Consider the following 14,629-nt stretch of genomic DNA (forward strand, 5'->3'; position numbering starts at 1 on the left):
GTCCTGGAGATCCACTATCCTGCAGGTTTCTCCAACACACCTCAATCAGATGGCTGAATTTCCTCACCTGTGTGTCGTCCAGCTCTGCAGAGGCCTGGTAACAAGCTGCTCCGGTTTGGTTTGCTTTCAGTATGAACAGCAACTGCACTCTGAATCATATAACCAGCAGTGGAAAAATCTCTCTTGCTGCACTGGACATGTGATGGCAAGAACTTAAGTGAAAGCTTTATGAAAAGTCCCACAGGGCTTAACAAGAAAGACAACCCTGGTGTTTTATCAGTAAAACACTCGTGTGCACAAAAATATAGAAAAGAAGGAGACAAAGAAAAAAAGCATGAACACAAACATGATGCTTTTTTTTTTTTTTTGTAAATTCTCACTCAATCTGGCCAAGTCTCTTGGACTAACCTGGTGTGAATACAAGAAACTGTCAAGTTCCTTTAGTAAAAGTGTCCTGCAGGTTCCGTTTTGTTGCCTGTTCTGGTGCCAAACACTCAGAGAGCGCAAACCTCCATCCAGCTGTTGTTATTCTTTGTATCTCATTATTATGACTTTAAATCTTATTTATATTTCATAATTATGACCTAAAATCTTGCAAGTATTTTCAGTTTACAAGTGGTGGAAATGGGCTTCAATACTTCTATATCATCCATTTTCTTAATCACAGCTCCTGCTTTTTATACTTTAAGGAAAATGATCTAGATGAAGCAGTGTTTGTTCTATTTCTTTGGAAGAATTTTTTTTTTTTAAGGTTGAAGTAATCTAGTTCTTATTGTGTGAAGACTAAATAAATATTAAGAGATGCATGCCAAAGCGACGCACCTTCCAATGACATTAAACACATAGATGTCCAAATCTGGACTACAAAACACTGTTTAGGTTAATAAGCCTAAACAGTGCCGATAATATTTATATTTTATATTATAAATATCTCTCTCTCTCTCTCTCTCTCTCTCTCTCTCTCTCTCTCTCTATATATATATATATATATATATATATATATATATATATATATCTATATATCTATAGATATATAAATATATATATATATATATATATATATATATATTTATATATTTATATATATAATATATCTATATATATATCTATATATATATATATATATATATATATATATATTTATATATTTATATATATAATATATCTATATATATATATATATATATATATATATATATATATATATATATATATATATATATATATATATATATATCTAACAATTCATTCATGTTCTATAATGTAATTATCTTTCTGAAACCTAAATAAGAAAAAAAGTTGGTAATCCTTCGGTCGCCATAGTAACGCAGCTTTTGCGTCTATTGGGCCTCACCGGGTACCGTAGTGACGTCACACCCAAACAAGACACGGTTTGCTGGCGATTATTGCCGAGCGGCTCAAACCCAAAGTGGAGTTTCTTCACATAGAAAACTTTTATCACGATGTCTCAGGATCCCTGGTGGGTTTTTACCTCCGCATGATAGAACAAACTGCAACTGACGTATCATGAAGGTCAAAATATGTAGTTTTAATACGTCGATAGCTGCTGGAAGCTAAAGTTGTTAGCTAGTTCCTGATTAGCATCAACATGCACTTTTAACAGCGTCACTTTTCATTTTATTAGATTTATTGTTTACACTAATGAGCTTTTTTAGTGTTTATCCTTTTGATGAATTTTGTAACGCTCGTTATGCAAATTTTTTCAGAAATGTATACTTATTGTACACAATTTGCTCCAAATAATGCAAAACGACACCAGGACTCTGGATTAAATAGGAATGAATTGGAGTTTAAGCTTTTGATTAGGTTTTTGCAGGGTTTTCATGTAGTAAATGATGTAACTGCGTCGATGGCAATCAGCTTGGTCATGATAATAATAAATATCCACAGTCTTCACAGCATTTCAGGAGGATTTCATTGACACCCACTGAAAAACTCCCTTTTTTCAATCCTTTCCTGAGACCTTAAATGTTGTCCAAAGTTGATGTTGCCATGATTGAAATAAAATCAATCAGTAGAAGGTTTTTATCTATCTATCTATCTATGGACACACACACACACACACACACACACAGTTGTGTTCGTATGTATTCATTCCTTTTCATTAAAAGATTTACAACAGTCACTCAAATAACCGGAGACTTAAAAAGGAGCAATATTTTTTTTGAATTTTTGCAAAAATATAATTTAGTAATATAAGACACTGTTTTTTCATTTAATTGGGTTGAAGAAAGAAAGAAAGAAAAACCCAAACAAATAAATGTGTCCTGGACAAATTAGAGCACTTTTCTGTTGAACAGTGGGACAAAATACCTGTCAACAGGTGCAGAAGTCTGACTGAGAGGAACAGAAAACACCTGACTGGAGCGGAAACATTGAAGGATTGTTCATCTAAATATTAGTGTATGAGTGATGTAATATGTAATAAATTATCTTATTTGTCTGCTTTTTAAAAAAAATATTTCTATTGAACCAGAATTAGAAAATAATGTAATGATTTTCATAAAATTTTTTATTTATTATTACTTTAGTCAATTTCAGCTTATTTCACAAGCAGCTGTTTTTTTCCTTCTTTAATGAAAGGGTATGAATAAATATGAGCACATACTTGACATTCCTATGTATTTAATCCACAGGTTACAGAATTACGATGCCACTTGTCGACTGGCACAGGAAATAGCAGAAAACATCCATGAAAGGAACAAGCAGCAGAGAACAGGGGGGAACCCTGCGAAGGTGAGGTTTTACTGTCTGTGTCTGAACAACTAAATTGACGCTGTGTTGAACAACGTGCTCTTTCTTTTTTTTTTTTTTTTATCCCAGTTAAACATGACACTACGGGCGTCACTCCAGAAGCTGAAGCAGAATATTGCCCAGCTCAAAGAGGGCTTGTTGCGAACCTCCTCCTCTCGGCGCATGTATCCTCTCCTCTAGCGATGCATCAGGCCTTCCAAGTCATGAGACTGAGATTACAGCCTGGGCTCCAGTCTCGTGTCCATCTGCATTAACACTGCCGTTCCCATAGAGGGTGGTAGAGTTTTGTGATAAAGAACCTCAGCACACATCCTTAACTAAAAGAAATGTGTCAGAAATGCTGTTTGTCCTCTGCTGTTAAAGTAACGTTTTAAACTTAACACAGCTTTATCAGAATGCAGTCAGAAGCTGACAGGAGGCAGAATCTCATCGATGACCTGCTCACCAGAGAGAAGCAGCTCAACGCCACTTTCAAGGGAGATGTCACAGAGCCTGAACCCACCAGGTATCATCATCTGGGTAGATGAGTTCATCCTAACTGATAAGAATCATTTTCAGATCATCGTTTAGAAAGAGGAGAACATGACTGAGATTAAACTGTGATGCAGTTCTTTTCCCAGTTTCTGTCTGTCTGTAGAGCCAAACCAAACATCACCTTGTGATGCTTTACGGAGCGGGGGGGGGGTTCTGGTTAGAACATGTCGTCCTTCATTTTGTCATTTCTGAACGATCTTTATGATATTCACCTCCACGGCTGCCTAATTAAAAATAATGACTCCTCGTTTCTGTGTCTATGTTCCTGACCGGAGGGGTCGCAGACTCTGTTTTCTGCTTTGATGAGACGTTACCGGTCACTAACTTTCTGTGGACGTCTTGGTACATCCAGTATGACCCCGTGTGCTGTGACCTCTCCCCGCGCCATCATTTAGGAAGTCTGTACATCCGCCATTTTGACAGATTCATGGCTAATTTTTTTCATTAGATTCGCTTGCTTTGGGCTGTTGATCACACATCTGGCACCTCCTTAAAAGCCACGCTTTTCTGAGTGTGTCTTGGTGAATCAGGTTGGAAGAAATGAGATTTTTATTTGAATAAGTTAGGATTTACTCTGGAGGTAGTTGAGACAAACAAAGCAAATTGTCGTCTGATAATTTAAAGTAGCAGGTTGTTGTAGGGCTGCTCGATTATGACAAAATTATTATCACGCTTATTTTGACTGAAATTGAGATCTTGATTATTTAACACAATTATCCAGTATTTATAAACAACGCTGCGCGTCGTGGTGTTCTAGACTCCGTGTTGTACATTATAACCGTCTAATGGACGGTTCCGAGTTGTTTAATCCGCTTTTACCGCTTATATAGGAACTATTTTACGTTGGCCTGGATGTACGTTTTATACCAAACAACCGCTGTCAGGCTGCAGCGCGTTTCTCTCGTTCACCTGTTAAAAGACGGCTGATCTGAACCAGCTGGTTAACACGTTGCTATGGTAACGCCCCCTAACGGAGGGATATTACAGTGTTTAACTGGCCGAACTATGTATAGGAAAATAATGCAGCCAGTTGTCACTGACAATGGTATAAACTATGTTTAGGTGAACTTCCACAACCTACTGCAGTTATTCTACATGGACCTGCAGCCGGAGCCGACTGAGACTGGCCGCCTGGGAGTGCTTTAGGACGGGAGAGGCTCCCGCTGCTCCTTCCTTACAGTAACTGCAGAACAATATGTGCCTTCAAGTCAGTCGCCTAAACACCAGAAAAGTCTCTAATAACTCCAGTAAAAGCTGCTAGATTTGTCGCTTTTAACAAAAAAAGTCTCCAGATTTAGTGAGAAAGTCTTCAAGTTGGCAACAGTGTCTGAATGAAAGCAAAGCGGCTGTGGGAGGAGTTTACAGCACAGCGCTGCAACGCCAGAGACGCTCGATTAGCAGCTGAAGACAGCAGGAGAGGAAACTGCAGAGAGAAAAATAATCACACACTTTTATTTTTATGATCGATGAAAACCCAGATCGTACTGCGATTAAAATCCGATTAATCACCCAGGTCTAGGTTGACGTTACTGTTAGGCTACCTCAGTACAGGTGATTTTTGTTTTTATAGGAAGAGGAAACGATGTCACGTCATTACTTCTTGCCTCCTTAAGCTGGTGAAGCTACAAGCATGGACTGGAAAACATGTGCAGCAGAGAATGTCGTTGTGTTTATCGATATGATTTGAAATCAAATGAAAAGACCACAGAAGAAGGATTTAAATGTGCCTGATGGCTTGATACGCAAGGGTCTTTCTCTCATATCCCCCTCTAACTTTGGTTTTGGGATTGATCTACTTAGTGGTGCTTTGCACCGCCTTTCATCTCTTTTTTTTTTTTTTTTTTTTTTACAGACCACACACCCAATCGCATAAAAGTCGCCGTAAAAAGAAGAAAAAAAATCTCAAGCGACAGTCGCTAATAAATTAGCTTGGCATACGGGAATCATGTGGCCGTGCGGTTTTTAGTTTGCTCAGTGAGACCTGTGTTTAACAGCGATACGTGGTGGCTAATTTGGACTTGAGGGTAGGCGTTGGACCCGTTCCTGCTGTGTGGTCCGTGGAGGACAGAATGTGGGAGGGGACGGATTGGCCATGCTTGGATGATCTAAGCCACTTTTTCTTTTTCTTTCTTTTTTCTGGTTAGAACTTTGGGTGGAAGGGGTGGCATGAAGGTTGCTGAGGGGACTTTCATTTATCCTGAAAACAATGAATTCTCAGCATCTCCATTTCAGACAGTGCAAAAGAAAGCTGTGGCGCCTACATCGGAGGGCTTAGTTCACCCTCTTGCCCCTTGCACCAACCTTTACTCCATTACTCTGTAACCTTTCCTTTCGTATCTGATTGCATAGGAAATTGTTGTAATTAGTTAAATCTCGCCTGTCCGAGTCACTCAGTCAGGCCCTGGATGCTCAGGCATCAGTGGTGACAGCTTTGTGGCTGCTCAGAGATGTGCCTGACTGATTCTCGGAGCTCCCCACTGACTGCTTAATTGGATCTTCACACAATGAGGGCGAGCGAGGAGGAAGTGCAGGTTTGGTCTGCAGCTTCACAACAATCATACATGCTAGAGAGATTATACTGGAGGACTCTTCTCACCTGCTGTTCCTCATGGTATCCACCTCAGCATGCCTGGATTTATTCAAATTATTCAAACAGCACATATGTGTAACTTACTTCATAAAATCTACGATACTTAAGCTTTGATGTGGTTCAGGACACTTTAACCGTCCTCAGCAGGCGTGATTAAAACCAGAAACGCTGAGCTTGTCGCCACAAGAAAGCCATGTCTGAAACAAGAACCCAGTTTTAAGATGCTAGAACAATGAAACAGAAAGCCATCTGATGTCTGTTTTTGTCAGCAGCGACTGCCCTGCTGGTCCAGCAGTTGTACATCATGCTCCAGTCCAAGCAGGTGTATTGATCGTGTCACTGACACAAGCTGAGCCGGGTGTTTTCTGTCTGTAAATGGGTGCAGGTGATGTAAAATCCATGTTGCTGGATACATTTTCATACTTCCTGACCACCTCCATCGGCTGGTCATTAAAACTGTCCGTTCAGCCTGCAGAAGCGACAACTTTTCACTTCATGCTATTACGTGTTAACCACGCCCACCTCCAATGCCCGACCAATCATGCAGTACTTCTCTTCTACGAGAAGAAACCTTCTCCGACTCACCTGAACGTGTCGTTTCCAGGCCTTAATGACATGCAAATAAGGGCTTTCAGCCGCCTTGACTCAGGTGTGTTGGAAAAATGATGCATCTAAAGGTTGCAGGGAAGGAGATCTGGACTGGTTTATACGTACTGCTATTGGACAGACTGTGCTGTCAGTACAAGGAGGTTAATTTCACCTTACCTGCTTTCTTTGCTTTCATAAACCATGTTTACTTCACTGTCATTTGCTACAGATACTTATTAAGTAAACAAAATAAAACTGCTCCACACGTCCACTCAGAGAGTCTTAGAAGTGAAGTGAAGAAAAATAGATTGCCGTCATCTGAAACATGATCTAATGGTGATGTCCTTAAACAGACCAAACAAGCACGTTTCCACAGTGTGTGTGTGTTTTAGTTGCTGCTTAGTCTCTGCTTATAAGCAGCCAAATGTAAGCATTATAAATTAGGCCTGTGACGATATGATTTTGTCCCGATTCGATTCAATTCCGATTTTTTTGGGTGCCGATTCGATTTAAATTGCGATTCTCACGGTTCTTCAATATTGCTGATTTTTGTTGATTAAAAAAAAAAAAAAAGTAAAAAACTTTTTTTTTGCTCATCATTTTTCTTCATTTCAGTGAGAAAAAAACAACATAGTAGCCAGAGCATCATTCTGCTGCTATAATGCCCAAGAAGACACGTAAAAAGATCAATAAAAACAATAAAAATGACAGAAATTTTTATAATGCATTAATTTTATTTATTAAAAAAAAAAAAAAAAAATTAACAAAAAAAATCTATTTTAAAATTGTAAAAAAAAAATTTTCTGATTTTTCAATTCAATTTTCTCACCCCGATTATAAATATGTAACATTTATAATTATGAACCACAGGTCGTCACTGATGGCTGGAGGGGCAGCAGCCAGTGGAAGTGGTGCAGTTAACCCTTGGCTGATCAACGAATCAGAGGAGACCAGGGGGCTCACCTTTGGGGAGATTAAACAGCAGCAACAAAGAATTATCGACGGTAATTATACACACTGGTGTTACGTAAATGAATGTTTGTTTTCAGTTCATCACAATTAATTTATGTAGTGTCAGTTCCATTTTACAGCAAAAAGGTTTGATTAAAGTCCAATAAGATGCATTTAAATGCAGTTCTGTCATTCCTTTTTTTCTAGTTCAGCCCAGTATTTTGCACGTGCAGGTAGCCTAGTCGAGGAAACCAGCAGGTCCTATCAAGTCTTTGGTCACAGGACGGCAGGCGAGACAAAAATGCTTCTTCAGCAAGGTGGCGTTCAGAGGGCAGGACAGAAAAACACACAGAAACACCAGAACTACAAAATGCAATGACGTTTATATTTCCACACCTGTCCAACATACAGCAGTTCTCTTTAGGAATAAACAGTCAGGTGAGCGAAACACCTGTGGTGGAAAAGGAAGCTCATAATCGCACAAAGAACGATCCCAGCGCACCTCCTCTGTGACAGCTGCTCATAACAGCTGCAATAATGACATGTTGGTACACGGGAGCGAAGGGAGGTGCTCAGTGCTTCATTGGAGTTTCCCCGGCAGCATGGGCCTCAGTTGACAACGTCATCACTTCAGAAAAGTGATGAAAAAAAAATGGTTTTATCAATGTGATTGTGTTTGTTTTTCCAGTCCAAAATCTGCAAAAAAAAAACCATTCAGGGCATTTAGACACAGTTTTCCTTCATATGTTGAGTCAGTTAAAATGCAGCGCGGCATGTTCAGGATTTAAGTTATAACCTGGATGGTTAATATATGAATAAAAGTGTTATTTGGCTCGATAATTCAATTCAATTCAATCAAAAGCTGTGATTTAATTTATTTTTTCTTTTTTTGTTTTTATTTTCATTTTTTTAATTCATTTTCAAATGTGATTTTTTTTATTTTATTTTAATTTTTAGATTAGGGACACTGTATGTTAATGAATGTTACAGAAAAATTAAAACGTTAACATTAAAGCTAATTTCTATCTGTTGTTCTCAAACATGCAGAAAAATTAAAAGAACAGAAAATAGAACAGTTAATAGGTTTAGTTAAGAATACTTCATAAAACATGTTTCCAGAGTGTACATGAAATAATACATATTCTAACAATGCTAATTATCCAGACATTTACATTATTTCCCTACATTTAGAAGAAGCCTCCTGTAGAGTGAATTGTCGACTTTGTCTGATGAGAACGTACGTGTGGATTATTCTTAATTTCCTTTTCAAGACTTATAAATGACATTTACACACTGCAATGTGTCTCCGTTGTGGCTTCACTATTAGTCAGTTTGGGATGAGAGTATCCTGTTCAGCCACTCTGTGGGATTCCTGGTGGAGCAGAGTGAGACTTGTGGTGAACTTGGTTGGCAGTATGTCAGACTTTGAAACCTCAAGTAGCTGCTTTGTTTTTCTCTTTTTTTTCCCCCTTAAACCTCTTTGATTTTTGTCTCTGTCATTTCATGTTCTTCCCGCCTTCTTTTCAGCCCAGGATGCAGGCCTGGATGCGCTAGCAGCCGTCATCAGCCGACAGAAGATAATGGGCCAGGAGATTGGCAACGAGCTGGATGAACAGAACGGTAAACGTTTAATGTGCTGCAGCATCTGCACACATTTGACACAACAAAGTCCAGAAACATCCCATGCGGCAGTGTGAAAACAATCCACATACTGTGTTCTGCGGTCCACCCTCCTACCAAGCACACATCGACACACACCCGAGACTGACCTAACAGTCGGATCAGGACCGTGTCATAAACCCCCACAGAGAAACGTGACCTCACTTTCAAAACTCCAGAAAAACAAATGAGTTTGTTGCCCTGGAATTGGATCTGCTCAGAGCTAATGGTGCTTTCGAGTTATTCCTGGCATAACGGCGCTGCTTCATCCCTAAATAGCTTCCATCACAAGCACAATGTGCCACCCACAACGGAGTGTGTTGCCTACAGCTGCTTTTAGACAAAAGACTTGAAGATGATCATTTATCAACCAGTGAACTATTAGATACTTTAATGCATCGCTCCCGGAAGGCTTCTGCGGTGGATCGGCCCAGACCTGGCAGTGTTGCCTTACTGAGATGACATACGCTACCTCACTGCTACCTCTGAGCCCAGATCGTGCGTTAGTCTCCAGCAGCGGCGTTACCGTAGCTGCATGTCATTAAAGGAAGAGTGCTGACAGTATGACTCCTACTGATTCAGCTGAGGATGAGTGACACCATGAGTACCACGCTTCATCTCACACACAGAAGCAGAAAGGAGTAAACTTAATATTTCTCCTAGTTGAATCTAATGTCAGAGATATTCCTCAGACGTCTCTCCAGCTGTTTGTCTTGAGTCATGTCTTACTGTCTGTTTCTGCTTTAACGACCACCTATCAGCCAGGAGTGAAAGACGTTGCACCATCCTGTAATATCCCATCTGAGCGTTTGTACATAACATGTCCAGAGTTAATGTAAGACCTTCCCTCATGTTGGAAAAAAAACGTATGTGTTTAGTTGATGTCGGTTGGAAACGGCGGGGAAAATAGTTTCAAACAATCCTCTATTCACAATTCACAAAAGCTTTTGGTTCATATTTACACCAGGTTGATTCTTAGTCACCGCTTTGCTGCATCTTCATGTTTGAATTTGCTTTGTTGGTATTTTGGTTGCTATGTTTTATTTTACAACCTTTTCGCTTCGACCTTCTGTATTCCCCGTCATAATGGCAGAAACGTAGAATCCCCTCTGTTTGTTGTCATGGAAAACATTTAGATAAGTCAATTTTATGGGATGTAAAGTCATTTGAACAACATGCATTTCCTTTACCTGATTGGACACATACGGGAGGACCTTTGTTAGGTCCAACTTGCTAGTACTGGGATGGACCTCTGAATTCACTGCTTGAATTCTTGTTGTCATTCATTCAGCAAGGTGTTGGACACATTTCTCAAAACTTTGGCTTCATATTGACATGAACCATCACACAGTTGCTACAGATCCACGATGAGAATCTGTCCATACCACCTCATCATGATGAGAATCTCCCGTTCCACCACATCACCATGAGAATCTCCCATTACACCTCATCATGTTGAGAATCTCCTGTTCCACCACATCACCATGAGAATCTCCCATTACACCTCATCATGATGAGAATCTGTCCGTACCACCTCATCATGATGAGAATCTCCTGTTCCACCACATCACCATGAGAATCTCCCATTACACCTCATCATGATGAGAATCTCCCATTCCACCACATCACCATGAGAATCTCCCATTACACCTCATCATGATGAGAATCTGTCCGTACCACCTCATCATGATGAGAATCTCCTGTTCCACCTCATCACCATGAGAATCTCCTGTTCCACCTCATCACCATGAGAATCTCCCGTTCCACCTCATCATGATGAGAATCTCCCGTTCCACCTCATCATGATGAGAATCTCCTGTTCCACCTCATCACCATGAGAATCTCCCGTTCCACCTCATCACCATGAAAATCTCCCGTTCCACCTCATCATGATGAGAATCTCCCGTTCCACCTCATCATGATGAGAATCTCCCGTTCCACCTCATCACCATGAAAATCTCCCGTTCCACCTCATCATGATGAGAATCTGTCCGTACCACCTCATCATGATGAGAATCTCCTGTTCCACCACATCACCATGAGAATCTCCCATTACACCTCATCATGATGAGAATCTGTCCGTACCACCTCATCATGATGAGAATCTCCTGTTCCACCACATCACCATGAGAATCTCCCATTACACCTCATCATGATGAGAATCTGTCCGTACCACCTCATCATGATGAGAATCTCCCGTTCCACCTCATCACCATGAGAATCTCCCGTTCCACCTCATCATGATGAGAATCTCCTGTTCCACCTCATCACCATGAAAATCTCCCGTTCCATCTCATCATGATGAGAATCTCCCGTTCCACCTCATCATGATGAGAATCTCCCGTTCCACCTCATCACCATGAGAATCTCCCGTTCCACCTCATCATGATGAGAATCTGTCCGTACCACCTCATCATGATGAGAATCTCCCGTTCCACCTCATCATGATGAGAATCTCCTGTTCCACCTCATCACCATGAGAATCTCCCGTTCCACCTCATCATGATGAGAATCTCCCGTTCCACCTCATCACCATGAGAATCTCCCGTTCCACCTCATCATGATGAGAATCTCCCGTTCCACCTCATCACCATGAAAATCTCCCGTTCCACCTCATCATGATGAGAATCTCCCGTTCCACCTCATCATGATGAGAATCTCCCGTTCCACCTCATCACCATGAGAATCTCCCGTTCCACCTCATCACCATGAGAATCTCCCGTTCCACCTCATCACCATGAGAATCTCCCGTTCCACCTCATCATGATGAGAATCTCCCGTTCCACCTCATCATGATGGGAATCTCCCGTACCACCTCATCATGATGAGAATCTCCCGTTCCACCTCATCATGATGAGAATCTCCCGTTCCACCTCATCATGATGAGAATCTCCCGTTCCACCTCATCACCATGAGAATCTCCCGTTCCACCTCATCACCATGAGAATCTCCCATTCCACCTCATCATGATGAGAATCCCCCGTTCCACCTCATCATGATGAGAATCTCCCGTTCCACCTCATCACCATGAGAATCCCCCGTTCCACCTCATCACGATGAGAATCTCCCGTTCCACCTCATCACCATGAGAATCTCCCGTTCCACCTCATCACCATGAGAATCTCCCGTTCCACCTCATCGTGATGAGAATCTCCCGTTCCACCTCATCATGATGAGAATCTCCCGTTCCACCTCATCACCATGAGAATCTCCCGTTCCACCTCATCACCATGGGAATCTCCCGTTCCACCTCATCACCATGAGAATCTCCCGTTCCACCTCATCACCATGAGAATCTCCCGTTCCACCTCATCACCATGAGAATCTCCCGTTCCACCTCATCACCATGAGAATCTCCCGTTCCACCTCATCACCATGAGAATCTCCCGTTCCACCTCATCATGATGAGAATCTCCCGTTCCACCTCATCATGATGAGAATCTCCCGTTCCACCTCATCACCATGAGAATCTCCCGTTCCACCTCATCACCATGAGAATCTCCCGTTCCACCTCATCATGATGAGAATCTCCCGTTCCACCTCATCACCATGAGAATCTCCCGTTCCACCTCATCACCATGAGAATCTCCCGTTCCACCTCATCATGATGAGAATCTCCCGTTCCACCTCATCATGATGAGAATCTCCCGTTCCACCTCATCACCATGAGAATCTCCCGTTCCACCTCATCACCATGAGAATCTCCCGTTCCACCTCATCATGATGAGAATCTCCCGTTCCACCTCATCACCATGAGAATCTCCCGTTCCACCTCATCACCATGAGAATCTCCCGTTCCACCTCATCATGATGAGAATCTCCCATTCCACCTCATCATGATGAGAATCCCCCGTTCCACCTCATCATGATGAGAATGTCCCGTTCCACCTCATCACCATGAGAATCTCCCGTTCCACCTCATCATGATGAGAATCTCCCGTTCCACCTCATCATGATGAGAATCTCCCGTACCACCTCATCATGATGAGAATCTCCCGTTCCACCTCATCATGATGAGAATCTCCCATTCCACCTCATCATGATGAGAATCTCCCGTTCCACCTCATCACCATGAGAATCTCCCGTTCCACCTCATCACCATGAGAATGTCCCATTCCACCTCATCATGATGAGAATCCCCCGTTCCACCTCATCATGATGAGAATCTCCCGTTCCACCTCATCACCATGAGAATCCCCCGTTCCACCTCATCATGATGAGAATCTCCCGTTCCACCTCATCACCATGAGAATCTCCCGTTCCACCTCATCGTGATGAGAATCTCCCGTTCCACCTCATCTCCATGAGAATCTCCCGTTCCACCTCATCATGATGAGAATCTCCCGTTCCACCTCATCACCATGAGAATCCCCCGTTCCACCTCATCACGATGAGAATCTCCCGTTCCACCTCATCACCATGAGAATCTCCCGTTCCACCTCATCACCATGAGAATCTCCCGTTCCACCTCATCGTGATGAGAATCTCCCGTTCCACCTCATCATGATGAGAATCTCCCGTTCCACCTCATCACCATGAGAATCTCCCGTTCCACCTCATCACCATGGGAATCTCCCGTTCCACCTCATCACCATGAGAATCTCCCGTTCCACCTCATCACCATGAGAATCTCCCGTTCCACCTCATCACCATGAGAATCTCCCGTTCCACCTCATCACCATGAGAATCTCCCGTTCCACCTCATCACCATGAGAATCTCCCGTTCCACCTCATCATGATGAGAATCTCCCGTTCCACCTCATCATGATGAGAATCTCCCGTTCCACCTCATCACCATGAGAATCTCCCGTTCCACCTCATCACCATGAGAATCTCCCGTTCCACCTCATCATGATGAGAATCTCCCGTTCCACCTCATCACCATGAGAATCTCCCGTTCCACCTCATCATGATGAGAATCTCCCGTTCCACCTCATCATGATGAGAATCTCCCATTCCACCTCATCATGATGAGAATCCCCCGTTCCACCTCATCATGATGAGAATCTCCCGTTCCACCTCATCACCATGAGAATCTCCCGTTCCACCTCATCATGATGAGAATCTCCCGTTCCACCTCATCATGATGAGAATCTCCCGTACCACCTCATCATGATGAGAATCTCCCGTTCCACCTCATCATGATGAGAATCTCCCATTCCACCTCATCATGATGAGAATCTCCCGTTCCACCTCATCACCATGAGAATCTCCCGTTCCACCTCATCACCATGAGAATGTCCCATTCCACCTCATCATGATGAGAATCCCCCGTTCCACCTCATCATGATGAGAATCTCCCGTTCCACCTCATCACCATGAGAATCCCCCGTTCCACCTCATCATGATGAGAATCTCCCGTTCCACCTCATCACCATGAGAATCTCCCGTTCCACCTCATCGTGATGAGAATCTCCCGTTCCACCTCATCATGATGAGAATCTCCCGTTCCACCTCATCACCATGAGAATCTCCCGTTCCACCTCATCACCATGAGAATCTCCGGTTCCACCTCATCACCATGAGAATCTC

General features: G+C 42.2%; 1 protein-coding gene across 2 annotated transcripts in view; it reads left to right on the plus strand.

Annotated features, from left to right (window-relative positions):
* Positions 1–1,381: 1,381 nt before the first annotated feature.
* Positions 1,382–14,629, plus strand: part of stx8 (syntaxin 8) — a 52,205-nt gene continuing 38,957 nt past the window's right edge. Inside the window, exons 1-6 of one of the 2 annotated variants that reach the window (XM_079265211.1) lie at positions 1,382–1,480; positions 2,658–2,757; positions 2,845–2,939; positions 3,170–3,280; positions 7,358–7,491; positions 8,966–9,058. In XM_079265211.1, coding sequence (XP_079121337.1) covers positions 1,464–1,480; positions 2,658–2,757; positions 2,845–2,939; positions 3,170–3,280; positions 7,358–7,491; positions 8,966–9,058 — 550 coding nt within the window. In that variant the 5' untranslated portion in view covers positions 1,382–1,463. The remainder of the gene's footprint in view (positions 1,481–2,657; positions 2,758–2,844; positions 2,940–3,169; positions 3,281–7,357; positions 7,492–8,965; positions 9,059–14,629) is intronic. The other variant, XM_079265212.1, reaches the window with a different exon arrangement.

Source organism: Telmatherina bonti, assembly GCF_933228915.1.
Source record: "Telmatherina bonti genome assembly, chromosome: 3".
NCBI lineage: Eukaryota > Metazoa > Chordata > Actinopteri > Atheriniformes > Telmatherinidae > Telmatherina > Telmatherina bonti.